The sequence below is a fragment of the Mustela putorius genome, unplaced genomic scaffold, assembly GCF_011764305.1.
Source record: "Mustela putorius furo isolate JIRA1106 unplaced genomic scaffold, ASM1176430v1.1 tig00000827_pilon_pilon_pilon, whole genome shotgun sequence".
NCBI classification, from domain to species: domain Eukaryota; kingdom Metazoa; phylum Chordata; class Mammalia; order Carnivora; family Mustelidae; genus Mustela; species Mustela putorius.
This window is the reverse complement of record NW_025421489.1, coordinates 8,685,997-8,699,922: the sequence shown is the minus strand read 5'-3', so window position 1 is coordinate 8,699,922 and position 13,926 is coordinate 8,685,997. Positions and strand designations below refer to the sequence as shown.

The 13,926-nt window shown below is 36.6% G+C and overlaps 1 protein-coding gene across 1 annotated transcript in view; it reads left to right on the top strand.

Moving 5' to 3' along the window:
* MRC1 (mannose receptor C-type 1) overlaps window positions 1–13,926 on the top strand; it is a 100,852-nt gene that overhangs the window by 79,697 nt on the left and 7,229 nt on the right. The window contains exons 23-26 of the mRNA XM_045085022.1: window positions 1,269–1,371; window positions 4,614–4,846; window positions 6,963–7,128; window positions 7,978–8,127. Of these exons, the coding sequence (XP_044940957.1) occupies window positions 1,269–1,371; window positions 4,614–4,846; window positions 6,963–7,128; window positions 7,978–8,127 (652 nt within the window). The remainder of the gene's footprint in view (window positions 1–1,268; window positions 1,372–4,613; window positions 4,847–6,962; window positions 7,129–7,977; window positions 8,128–13,926) is intronic.

The following is a 13,926-nucleotide window of genomic DNA, read 5'->3' as shown; positions in this document are numbered from 1 at the left end:
AAGGAACGGAGCATCTAAATGTGGGCCTGGGAGTTCCTAGGAGTTGAAGTTCACGGGATAACAAGGCTGGGGGCAGCTAGAGCAGCACAAGCTGTGGATCAGGGAATAGGGGGTAAAGTTAAGGACTGGGGCTCTTTCCATCTTTCTCCTCTGCACTGGCATGCTGGCCTAGGTCTTCACTGCCGCATGGGAGAGAAGTTTCAGTCGTCCTGTCTGTTCAAGATAATACCCAATCTTTCCTTCCTTTGTGGCTCTTTACCAAAAAAGAAACCCTTCCTGGGGAGCACTCCTGCTCACAGTATGCTTTGCATTCCTCATTTGTTGAGGAGCAAGATAGTGCAGTGCTGTCATCTATGCCAGGAGACAGGATGCCTGGGGTTTGTATCCTAACTCTTATTTATTAGCTGAATAACTGTGGGCATGTTAACCTGTGCCTCAATGAACCTGCGCCTCATATCTCTCATCTATGCACTGGGCATACTCCTAGGACCAACCACTAAGGATTTCTGTGAGCTTACAGGAATTAATATGCATCTAGTACTTAGTACAATGTCAGTTATTATAGATGTGAGCTCTAACTGCTAGAGCCTATGGGTAAAGAAATGTAACACATGATAAATCAAAGACTTCATCTGACCCTGGATGAAAACTCTGGCAGGTGCAAGTTTTTCTTTACTTGCTTTGGCTCATAGACTGTCCTCTGGAAGTTTGATATTGCAAACATATCCACAACAAAAAATAGAAAAGTCTTTCCAGCCTGGCATACGTCCATGTACGTTTGCAAATAACATGTGAAACTTTCTAGTTACATACCAGCCATTTGCTCTGAATCCATAATGATAATCATATAAATTAAATTAACAATGAAGAAATATAGATTATACTCATTTCTCTTTAACTGTGGGATACCTGTTTTGGGATTTGAGTCATGAGAATTTATATGGAGAAGATATTGTATTCTCCTAACATTTGATTGCAAAACTTTGATAGAGGTGTATACCATTTATGATAACAAAGTTTCTCTAAAATAATCCCAATCTATCTGGTTTTTAATTAAAAATAGCAAGAATTCAGTGTGAGAGATTCATTTGGAAAGTGCAAGCAGTTTCCTGGAAAAAAGGATGAATTGAATGTGACTGTACATGAATCAGGATCATCTTTAAATTTGGTGGTTAAGAATGAGGCTTTTTCCTGACTTATTAATGAATTGATTAAAACAATTATTGAGTCACACTACTTTTTATTTTTCTTTCTCCACAAATGTACAGGCTGACTGTGTGGTTATTATTGGAGGGAAGTCGAGGGATGCAGGAAAATGGATGGATGACACGTGTGACAGTAAACGAGGTTACATATGCCAGACCCTTCCAGGTAGGTTCTCCCAAACCTTGCCTGCCCATAGAGCTGGGTGGTTTAATATATATATATATATATAAATATATATATATATATATATATATATATATATTTCAAGGTTTTATTTATTTATTTGATAGAGAGAGATCACAAGTAGGCAAAGAGGCAGGCAGAGAGAGAGAGGAAGCAGGCTCCCTGCTGAGCAGAGAGCCCAATGTGGGGCTCGATCCCAGAATCCTGAGATCATGACCTGAGCCAAAGGCAGAGGCTTAACCCACTGAGCCACCCAGGCGCCCCTTAATATATTTTTAAAAAATGACCTCCTTCTCAATTTTGCTCTAAACCTTAAACTACTCTAAAAACATAAAATTTTGTTTAAAGAATGGCCATTCCCAAGCACAAGAGAAAAGGTGACATTTTCTAGAAACTATTCATGAGTGTAACCCTTCATCCACTACCAAAAAAATTTGTGCAGATTACCCTTGAAGTTGGAACTTTTTCTAACTTCATAAAAAATGTAGGATATTCGCCTACCTGTTCCTTTTTAACAATGTCACAGTAAGAATACTTCGGTTCTGCTTGCCTAATTTGAGAACCATTGGCACAGAACATCATATATGCACCATCATTCTATATACTCTGCCTTTAAAAATGTAGATGTCTTTTTTTTTTTTAATGATTTTAAGAGTGTACCCAGTGTGGGGCTCAAACTCAAAACCCCAAGATCAAGAGTTGCATGTTCCACTCACTGAGCTGGCCAGGTGCCCCTAAAAATGTAGATACCTGATTTGTGTTTCACTTCGTATCTTAGGAAGCCCTGCGGTTAAACAAAAATAAAACATAAAATGTGCATATTTGCTTAGAGTCCAGATTATGGTTGCACACACTTTCGTGTCCAGTGAAAGAAGAATACAAATGTCTAGTTACACAAAAAGAGGGCCAGAAATTAAAAGGTGGTTTAGAGGGGAGGGTGCAGGTGGGGGGTTGCTTTCATTCTGAGAACAGCTCTTTGTGAGTTTGAACTAGAAGGTACTTGTTCTAATACATCAAACTGACTTTCCAACACTCTCCAGGGAATCAGGCAACTACGGTCAACTCATGACCATGAGTGAAAATCGCCTGAGATATTTTCAGATGATTGAAAGGTGCTGCAGAAATTCTAAGCTTTCATTAATTCAAAAGCTGGTCTAGGACCTGTTGCTTTTCCCTCTATGCTCTGTCCTATGGCTGCAGAATTTTAGGCCACCAGAAAAGTACACATGCCATCTGTGCCCATGTTTTGAGGAAAGGAGGGAATATCCTTCCAGGATATCCTTCCAGGAGTGAATGCTGACACACAAGCTTTTTGAAAATTTTTTTCTTATTATTATAAACATAAGTGATAGAATATTTTCCACTAATAAAAGCTTATTAAAAATAAAAAATATTTATCATCATTCACATATGCCTTCATGATTTTATTCATATATATATATTCATGTATGTATGTGAATAAAACCCATTTAAAAAATATGTAACACATGTTCTTTGTTGACATTTTAGAAAATGCAGTAAAGCATAAAGAAGGCGGAAAAATTACCCACAATCCAACCACCTGAAAATAATTTCTCAACAGTTTAGTTTTTTCTTAGTCATTTTATGAATGTCTTAATAAACAAATTGGGCAGATTTCCTAATTGCCTATAGCCTATAGCCTTCCGTGAAACTTTTTAAAGCTTTACTTGAAGTCTCATTTGGCAGTTTTAGTGGTCCCCACATTCTCCACGGGTATTAAGACAAATCCAGACCTCCACAAGTTGGGAAATGGTAAGATCATTCAGTCTCTATAGGCTGTATGTACCACGTGAAGGGTGCTGGTCGGAGTCTCTTGGTTTACTGATATTCTTCTACCAACACAAGGTGGCAGCAACAGCAGAAGAAAGGGGAAGCTGCCTTGGCCGAAATGAAGTCATTACCATACTAGGCATAATCAAAAGCACTTTTGGCATTTGGATAGCGACAGACCAAGGCAGATGGTAGATTAGGTCGGTGTTATAGTGGAACACGTCTGTGAATTAGCCAAGACAAAATTGGTAGGCAAGGACATCTAGAACCCTAAAATAGGAATTGGCAATTTTTTTTCTGTAGAGAGACACACTGTAAATATTTTAGGCAACAAATATACATTCTCTGTTGCAACTCCTCAGCTCTGACATGATGCTAGGCAGTCACAGGCAACATGTAAACAAGTGAATGTGGCTGGGTTCCAATAAAACTTTATTTATGGACACAAATTTGAATTTCATACAATGTTTACATGTCACAAAATATTATTTTTATTTAATTGTTGTTATTTTTGTCAGCCATTTAAAAGCCATTCTTGGCTCACTGGCTACAAAAACAAACAGGCCAGATTTCACCCTCTGGCTGTCATTTGCTAACCTCTCACTTTAGGGCATCCATTAAGGGACACAGAAAGAAACCCTTGTTGGGGTGTTGACAGTAATGGGCACAAAGGATGGGTGGGCCTTAAACAGCCATTAGAGATGCATACTGGAAGACTGAGGGGAAAAGTTCAGAAAGCCAAAGTGACTCTGTTTTAGGCTCTACTCCCTGAGTCGGTTTGGTCAAGATATGGGAGCCCTGGATGAAGGGTGTAAGCAATCATCAGTAGGAGAAGAGGCTGATCCCGGGATAAGGGTTAAATGACCCAGGACTGGTGTCTGGCTTCATGCCAAAACTTAAAGCCAGCTCTGGAAGGTCTATTACTAACAGGTAGAGTCAAATAGATGCAAATTCATGGAGAGGGTACAGCGGACAGAGGAGAGGGAGGAAGCTCTGTTGGTGCCCTTGAAATATGACCAAGATGGTAAAACAAAGATTAGTAACGACAGGATGGTAGATATTCTTTAATCGATGGAATTAAACTGTGTCATTTCTTTCATTCAGATACTAGATCTCATTGAATTTGCAAGCCTTTGGGTTTTTTTTTTCTTTTTCTTTTTTTAATTTAAAAACTTGATTACATATCTATATTAATGGTCTAAATACAGTTTGGAAATTATTTCATTCAACCAGCCATACTGATTAAAAACCAGAGCTTTGTTTTTTGGTGTGAAATGACTCATGAAAATATTTTTAACACCTGATGGTTTAGATTTATGCTATCCTGATTATCTTTATAACGTATGAGATATGGTAATAGACGACATGACCATTAACCCCTCAAAGAAATGGTGATTGATAATGCTAATGAAAAATGAATCTTTTTGTTCCAGCCTCTTCCCTGCCTAATCCTCCAACAACAATTCCAACAGATGGCTTTGTTAAATATGGTGAAAGTAACTATTCACTCATGAAATTAAAGTTAGAGTGGCATGAAGCGGAGAAGTATTGCAAGCTTCACAGTTCCCTTATTGCTAGCATTCTAGATCCCTATAGTAATGCATTTGCATGGATGCAAATGCAAAAATTTAATGAACCTGTGTGGATCGCCCTGAACAGTAACTTGGTAAGATGCTGGGAACATGTGGGGACTTGATGTGATTGGTTAATTGTGATTAAATACGATTCTCTTTCTGTTCATTCTGTTGGGTATTTGTTACATGCAAGACACTGCCGGGCAATGTGAAAGATGTGAACGTGAACTAGACCCAATCTTGCAAGGACCCCGGTGCCTTCAAGGATCTGGCAAGCTGGTGATCTCTGTCAGAAATCAAACAAAGATTTATATAGCTTATATTAACTATAAAATTGCTTTTGAATATTAAAAGTAGATTCTGCATCTAAGCATTTTTATTTATTAACTTACTCCTCTCTGGTGTCCCAATTACAACTATGCCATTGGAATTAAGGAAGCAGATCGGGGGCATGGTTCCTGGATCATGAGACACTTTTTCTTTGTCGAGGCAAGCCCTAGAGTTATTGGCTCTAAAGTTGTGCGAAGAATTTCACTGCAGTCAATTCTCTGTGTGGCATAAAAGAAAAAGGCAGGTTGGTGGAGCATTGGAGTGGTGGGCGGAGGCAGTGGGCACGGAAAGAAGAGTGGTGATGAAGTTGCCAAAATATCCCTATAATGAGCCTTCTCTGATGCCCTGTGAGCCATCTGTCCTCCATCTATTTAGCTAGCCAGCCGGCAGAGTTCCTAATAGAATAGCGATGACTAGCTATTAGCAAGTAACTAAGGGACAAGATCGAAAATGTCCAAGAGAGTTGTATAAAAGCACTAATAAGAGGAGACAAAAGGTATGGGTTGAGTGAGGGTAGAAGGTCAAGATGGCTTCTCAGAGAAAGTGGGCTTTGTAGATGTGGTCTGGGATGGCTGGATATAAAGAAAGAGTACCACGAAGAGACAAAAAGGCAGAAGGAGCTAGAACTGGGAAGCAGGTTGGTGTCAGATTTGAGAGAGCTTCTAATTCTGTGCTACAGGGATAAAAAGGTGCACTTCATGGGCAGAGTAATTCTTGAGTAGGGAAGTGAACATTTAAAAGAAAGTGGTTCCATAATGATTTCTGTGATGAAACTTAGGCAAGACATTTTTGTGTCTATGTTGACTTTTCTTGATAGTTCATTTTCTCTTATGGACTCATTTTCTTCTTATAGACATGGTCACAGATCTCTCATGAGTTTAAAACAGGCTTGTATTTATTTTTAGAAAGATTAAGTAGATTTTCCACTCTCCGAACCTTTATAATTAAAACAGTAGTATTATCTTCCTTATGTCTGTGGAATTAATGACTATGTAAGTATTATGTGATTAAATGTGATAGAATACTACAAAATCCCAACTTGGAATAACACATGCTTTTGATTTTGTCATTAAATCTTTGGTAATTGGCTTGGTAAATGAAATAATGTGGTTAAAATGGGAGATATTTGAATCATTTCAAAATTCATTTATCTCATTAATACTATATATCTTATTTTTAGGCATTACTTATAAAATCTCTCAGGCTGTTAAGAGGATATTATTGATTAGTAATATTTTTGATGTTATTAATTAATTTATATGTGATCATAAATTTATTCTACAAAATTTAATAAAAAAGTAAATGTACAAACTGAATAAAACAATCAACTGTGTAAAAATACTCTCATTATTTGCTGGAAGACCACCTTACTGGAAAGCAAGACACCTAGGTTCCTCTGTTACTTATCCATCTGATCTCACCTGTCATTTGTCATGTATACTTTTTCAAAAGCTAACCAATGAGAAGATCAGAAGAGATAAGTGTTTCTCTCCAACACCTATCAGTGAAAATCACTTAACTTTCATTATCATTTCATTGATAATATAATAAACATTTTATTTGTTCCGAAGACAAAATTTGTATTATGCTGAAAACCTGTGAAGAAAGAGTTTCATAGAATAAGATGTAGGTGAAGTCTGTGTTTTTCAAATTAGTTTCCAAGGGTATAGTTAAGGGGAACTCTGAGAGTCTCTCTAAAAGAAAAGTGACATTTACTGAATTTAAGTTGGTAGAACTTATTTAGACAATGTACTTTTTGTTCCCAAATGTTGGAGACTGTCAAATCGTCGTCTCAAATATACTGCTCCTCACTGGGTCTTTTTGGTGTTTTCAAAATGAGGCGAGACTCTCTGTTAATGCTGGTTTTTCTTCTTGCAGACCAATAATGAGTATGCTTGGACTGACAAATGGAAGATGAGGTTCACTAACTGGGCTGCTGATGAGCCCAGACTGAAATCAGCATGCGTTTATCTGGATTCTGATGGCTACTGGAAGACCGCATCTTGCAATGAAAGTTTTTATTTTCTCTGCAAAAGATCAGATGGTAATTGAATACACAAAAACAATCAAGGGGTTTGGCATTTTCTCAATAAGCTAATACCTACTGCTATTGATATTATTAAACAGTAACATGTTTTGGAGAATTAAGAATAAGATAATAAAACCTGTCCCTTCACCTAACAAAAAGACTGATTTGGGAATAAACAAATATATAGAGATCTGAATAATAGAGAAAATTTTCTTCAGTGCTAGAGTTTATTTGCATTTTTTCGATTTTTGAATTTTTATTATTGAGATTATCCTCTGCATCTATGATGTCAGATTTGTCAGGAAATTATGATTACCTTTTATATCAACAGCATATCTGTATCAGAGTAATTTTTATCAGGGTGCATGTAGATTAATCAGAGTCAGTGAGATTATGGTTTTAGCTTTCGTAGAATACAGTCCTAGAAGTGGACAAGGATACATTCCTAGAGTTTTAACTGTCCCATTTCATTATATCAGAGACATGAGTCATAGCTAACAAGTGTTACTAGGCGTTAGGATTCCAGAAAAGAGTGACTTAAAGGGGGACTTTCTCAGCAAATTATTTTTAGGTGACCTTTTTTTTAAGGAACTAAACATCTTTGTAAGTGTTTATAAATCTGCCTTCTTCAGGATGACTGTGATTGATTTCTATGCTATTGGAATACAGTCTATTGAAATATATTTAAAATGAAACCAAAAAGATAAAGTAAAAAGGACACCCAATAACAAAAACGTCAGATCCAAATAATTACCATTAGGACTTCATAAAAATAATCGTCAATAAAATTTTCCTTAGCTGCTACTCTATCACACTACAGAAACTTTAGATTTTATTTTATTTGAACTGTCTTTTTATTAACAGAAATCCCTGCCACTGAGCCCCCACAGCTACCCGGCAGATGCCCAGAGTCAGAACACACGGCATGGATTCCTTTCCACGGTCACTGCTACTATATCGAATCTTCGTACACAAGAAACTGGGGTCAAGCTTCTCTGGAATGCCTCCGAATGGGTAAGTGCCACATCGATGTCAGAAAATGCCATCATCCTCTATTCTGGACTACTGTCATACAAATAACACTGCACTTTAAATCATATGGAATGTGAAGATACCTGTTTATTTTTCTCCATAATTTGTACCATAACAAAATGCTCAACATCAACCCCCCCAATGTAATTCACAACACTATAGCCTCAATGTTTTAAAGAAATACAGTAGAAAGTAATCATTTGCCGAACAAGTCTTTCTTATTTTCTGCCCTAATATTCTAAATTGTTTGGATGGTCATTATCAGTTGTCCAAAGTATTATGTTCACCTCTTCTCCCAAAAGCTCAAGTTCCCACAGTGCCCAGGCGCCATTTTGCTTTACTGTGAATAGAAAAGCATGTAGCCTGTGTTATCTCATGTGTGAAGAAAAACAAGAAAAAACTCAAATAGACCTGACATAAATGGATAATTTTCCTCTCAAAATAAAAATGTTAAATTAAGTTAATTTATCAGGGTGCATTTAAAAATGCCACTAAATTAAATTCTACTTTAAAAATTACTGAATTGTTCTTATACTAAATTTTGATTATCTTCTAAGTCAGTGTTCTTTATCCAACAGCGATATATATATGAGAGCTGTATTCTCATTTCCTTCAAATTCATTGAAAAGTTGACCTTGAGTTTTGACCTTTTCTTTTTACTTTTAGGCTTTTTTCCCCCTTCAGTTCCATTGAGGTATAATCAAGAAATGAAATTATAAGACATTTAAAGTATACAATGTGGTGGCTTGACACAGGTGTACATTGTGAAGGGATTCTCACCGTCAAGTTAATTAATACATCATATCACTTATCACATATTTACCTTTTTTTTCTTTTCTGGTTGGAACACTTAAGTTCTACTCTCTTGGTAAATCTCAATTTTTTTACAGTACAGCATTATCAGCTATAGTCACCATGTCATCCATTCAATTCCATATGCACATGCCCACATACACACACACACACACACACACAATATTTTCTTTATGCAGTCATCTGTTGATGGACACGTAGGTTGTTTTTGTACCTTGACTGTTGTGAATAATGTTGCAGGGAACATGGGAGTGGAAAGCTACCTTTGAGAAGTGATTTCGTCGCCTTCGCATATATAGATACCCAGAAGTGGGACTGCTGGATCATATGACAGTTCTGTCTTTGATTTCTGTAGAACCCCCCATCCTGTTTTCCATAAGGGCTATATCAGTTTGCATTCCCACCAACAGTGTACAGGGGATCTCTTCTCTACATCCTTGTTATATTTATCTCGTCTTTTTGATAATAGCCAGTCTAACAGATGTGAGGTGATACCTCATCTCATTGTGGTTTTGATTTGTATTTCCTTGTTGATTAGAGACATTGAGAATTTTTCCTTGTACTTGTTAGCCATTTTTGAATCTTCTTTGGGGAAAAAAAATTCTATTCAGGTCTATTTGTCTATCTTTTAATTGAGTCTTTTTTTTTTTTTTTTTTTTTTTTGCTATAGAATTGTGTGAGTTCTTTGTACATTTTAGATCTTAAACTTCTATTAGGATATGCAGTTTGAAAATATTTTATCCCCTTCCATAGGTTGCCTTTTCAATTTGTTGATGGTTTCCTTGGCTGTGCAGAAGCTTTTTAGTTTGTGGTAATCCCATTTGTTTATTTTTGTTCTTGTTGCTTTTGCTTTTGGTGTTCAAATACTATACACACACACACGTATATATGTATATATGTGTACGTGTGTGTGTGTGTGTGTATAGTCATTGTTCTTGGGGAGATAGATAGATAGATAGATACCTAAAACAGGTAGCTTGCCACCTGTTTTCTTCTTTTTGCTCCTCTGGGTGTATTTGGTTGGCTCTTCTTGGAGACTATCGTATCTTGCTTCCACTTTACCCATCTGCTGTTGAATCCCACTCTGTACGTTTCTGTTCCATTATTCTTTAGCCCTGCGATTTCTGTTTGGTACTTGTTGATTCTTTCTCTCTCTCTCTCTGTTGAAATTTTCACTTTGTTTATCACTTTTTTAACCTCAGTGAGCATCTTCATAATTGTTGCCTTGAACTCTGTCAGGTAAATCAGTCACTGCTGTTTCATTAAGATCTGTTCGGAGATTTATCTTGTTCTTTTGTTTGGAACATATTTCTCCTTTTCTTCATTTTCCTTGATTCTCTGTGTTGGTTGCTGCACATTTGATAAAACAAATACCTCTTCCAGTTTTGAAAGCCCGGTGTCATGTAGGAGATGAACCTCATCAATCAACCCAACCCAACCTCCTGTTTGTCCCTTAACCCTTTGTGATGGTCTAAGCTGCCATCTTTGTTTTTAGTGGCTCCCAGTAGTTGAGGGTGTGCAAGGAACCTGTGATGTCCCAAAGGAGAAAATCACAGTCAGCACATAAATGCAGGCTGATCAGAAGCCAGATTCTCAAGTGGCAGCTAGGAAAATATGTAAGCCAGGTGTGTACACATGCTCCTTCCCGAGAAATATTGGTGACGTGCTTTTGTCATTGTGGCAAATCAGAGAAAAAAGGTGGTGGAATTACCCCCCCCCAGATACCCCAGACTTTATGGAAGATCACACATTGCCCCTAGATGCATGCAAATTAGCAGCTGGACCACATGCAGTGGGTTGTAAAATACACAGTCAGTCCCTCTCCAAGAAAAGGCTGGAAAATGGGCATTTTTGCTGTTTCCTCTTAGCTGAGTCCTGAGTGTGGGGGTGGGGACCATTTAAGAACTGTTTCTTTGTTTTTCTGTCATCCTGTGGGTCTTATGGCTGCAAACCCCACTGGTTTTCAAAGTGAGATAGTTTGGTGGCCTGTCCCTTAGGGGGAAGCTTTAAAACTTGGAGTGCTAGAGGTGTGGTCCAAACCCTTCTCTCCTCAGGGGAAAGCTGGGAGTTGGCTACTCCTGATTATGTGGTGCTCTACTGGAGATAGGCTTTATAGAGTATGTCTCAGCCTTTCCTACTCCTTTAGATGTAGAGATACTCTCAGTTACCCCATATGTCAGAGTAACTCAGCTTGTTTCTGGATTTCTCTGAGGTAGTTGCTCCATGTGTAACTAACTGTTCATTAGTGTGCCTTTGAAGGAAGACATTTCAGGAACCTCCTATTTTGTCATCTTAGTCCCTTGCTGTAAGTTTTGACTTCAAATTCTGAGTCAAGTGAAGTCTCTTTGACTGTTCTTTGTTCATTTGGGGGGGGGCTTTATTGTAGGGTATAAATATCATATATATCATATGTTGGTTTAGTTCCTTTATTTCTTCATTTCTACTATCATATCTATGTAACATCATGTGTGTCTTTAATTGTTATAGATATGTTATATAGAGAGGTATTATAGATATGTTTTATATATATATATATATATAACACACAAATACATACATACATACCTGTTATATATATAGAATATATGTATGGGACATACATATTTTGTATGTTACATATATATGTCTATAATTGCTCTATCTTCTTATATGTATGTTATATATGTGCCTATTATTGTTATATCTTCTTAATGAAATGAAAATTTAATCATTATACATGTCCTTATTTGTGTCTAGCAACAATTTTTGTCTAAAAATTTATTTTGTCCAGTATCAGTATAGCTACTTCAACTTTTTTTAAGTTACTATTTGCATGGTATATCTCTTTCCATGCTCTTACTTTCAATCTTTTTGTGTCTTTGAATCTCAAGTGTGTATTTTGCAGGTGACGTATAATTAGATAATTTTAAAATTTATTTTTATTTTCTTATTTTAATGTTAAATTTATTTTGCCAATCCGTTTTTTATTATATCAGTTAATCCATTTATATTTAATATAATTATTGATAGGGTAGGATTTACATCTGCCACTTTACTTATTTGCCATATATCTTGTGTCTTTTGGCTCCTCTATTTCTCCATTTCCACTTTCTTTCATGTTAAATAGATAATCTCTAATGTACCATTTTAATTTCCTTGTTATTAAAAAATGAGTTATAAACAAAAAATAAATGCATAGTCTCTTATTTTCACTTAGGTACCTTTATTAGTGCTTATTATATCTTCATGTGGATTTGAGTTTCTGTCAAGTATATTTTCACTTCAGCCTCAAAAACTCTCTTTAGTATTTCTTGTAGCATATATCTGCTTGTGACAATTTCTGTCCATTTTTGTTTAACTATGAATTTATTTTTTTCCCTCATTTCTGAAGTATAGTGTTGTTGGATAGAAAGTTGTTGATCAACAATCGTTTTCTTTTCCAGCCTTTTGAGTATTTCTTTTCCAGCCTTTTGAGTATCTCATGCACTGCCCTCTGGCTCCCATGGTTTCTGTTGAGAAATCAGTTTTAGTTTTTTTGAGGTTCTCTTGTACATGATGAGTCACTTCTCTCTTTCTGATTTTAAGAATCTCTTTCTTTTGGCAGTTTGTGGTGTGAATTTCCTTTAACTTACTTGGAATTTGGATAAATGTGGAGTTTCCTAGATGTATACATTAATGTTTTTTGTCAAATTTCAGAATTTTTTAAAATTTTATTTTTTAAAAGATTTTATTCATGTATTTGACAAAGAGAGACACAGTGAGAGAGGGAGCACAAGCAGGGGGAGTGGAGAAGGAGCAACAGGCTTCCCACTGAACAGGAAGCCCAACTTGAAGCTTGATCCCAGGACCCTGGGATCATGACCTGAACCAAAGGCAGATGCTTAATGACTGAGCCACCCAGGCACCCCAAATTTCAGAATTTTTGACCATTATTTCTTTATGGAAAAATGCCATCAGGGGCGCCTGGGTGGCTCAGTGGGTTAAAGCCTCTGCCTTCGGCTCAGGTCTGGATCCCAGGGTCCTGGGATTGAGCCCCACATCTGGCTCTCTGCTCCTCAGAGAGCCTGCTTTCTCCTCTCTCTCTGCCTTGCTTGTGATCTCTGTCTGTCAAATGAATAAATAAAATCTTAAAAAAAAAAAAAGAAAAATGCCATCAGGAAGGAGGCTGTTTACACTGTTGAGTTCTGAATTAGGATAAATAAAGCCAAACTTTGCAAGTGAGACTTTCCATGGAACTGTCAGATAAAATAATGGAAATTCTTTGAATTGGGACTTTGAAAGAGCTCCAACCCCATTCTGAGTATTCTGGTGGCTTCTAGGCTGCTGGTTTCACTGTGATTTGGGTGCTATTTGTTTTTAAGGTAAACAGAGACTGAGGATAAGACAATGAAATTAGAACAAGTTAAAACACCATGAAGCTCACTCTTTATCCAAGTTTTCAATGCAAGTTTTAACTTGCAATGAATAAGGAGAAACTTTGTTTTCAATTTTAGGTAACATGTTTTCCCATAAATAAAATAAATGATTCTCATTTATCAAAACATGTCCAAAATATTTTGAATTGGTTGTTGTCTTTGAAATATATTAAACAATGAAATATGTAATCATGCAATAAAAACAATCACCAAGGGGATCATCCAGGACTCAGTACCATGTGATGCAGGCATAGAGTTACGTGTAGGGTTCTGAGATTCAGAATGCCTGGATCATGCCCTCTGCTATCATTGGGATCTTGACAAATTACTTCCCCTCTGTACTTTTGGATCCTTATCTATAAAGTGAGGTAACAGTAGTGCTCATTTAATAAGATAATTGTAAATTTCTAGTGAGATCATACTTGTAATGCACAATGTGAAATATCTGGCATAAAGTGCTTAAAATATATTAGTTGTTATTATTATAAAGCTATAGATTTTTACTCTAAACTCTAATGCTGATACTGAATCAACTCTAATGTAATGAGAGATGTTGATGTCATAGTAATGTAAC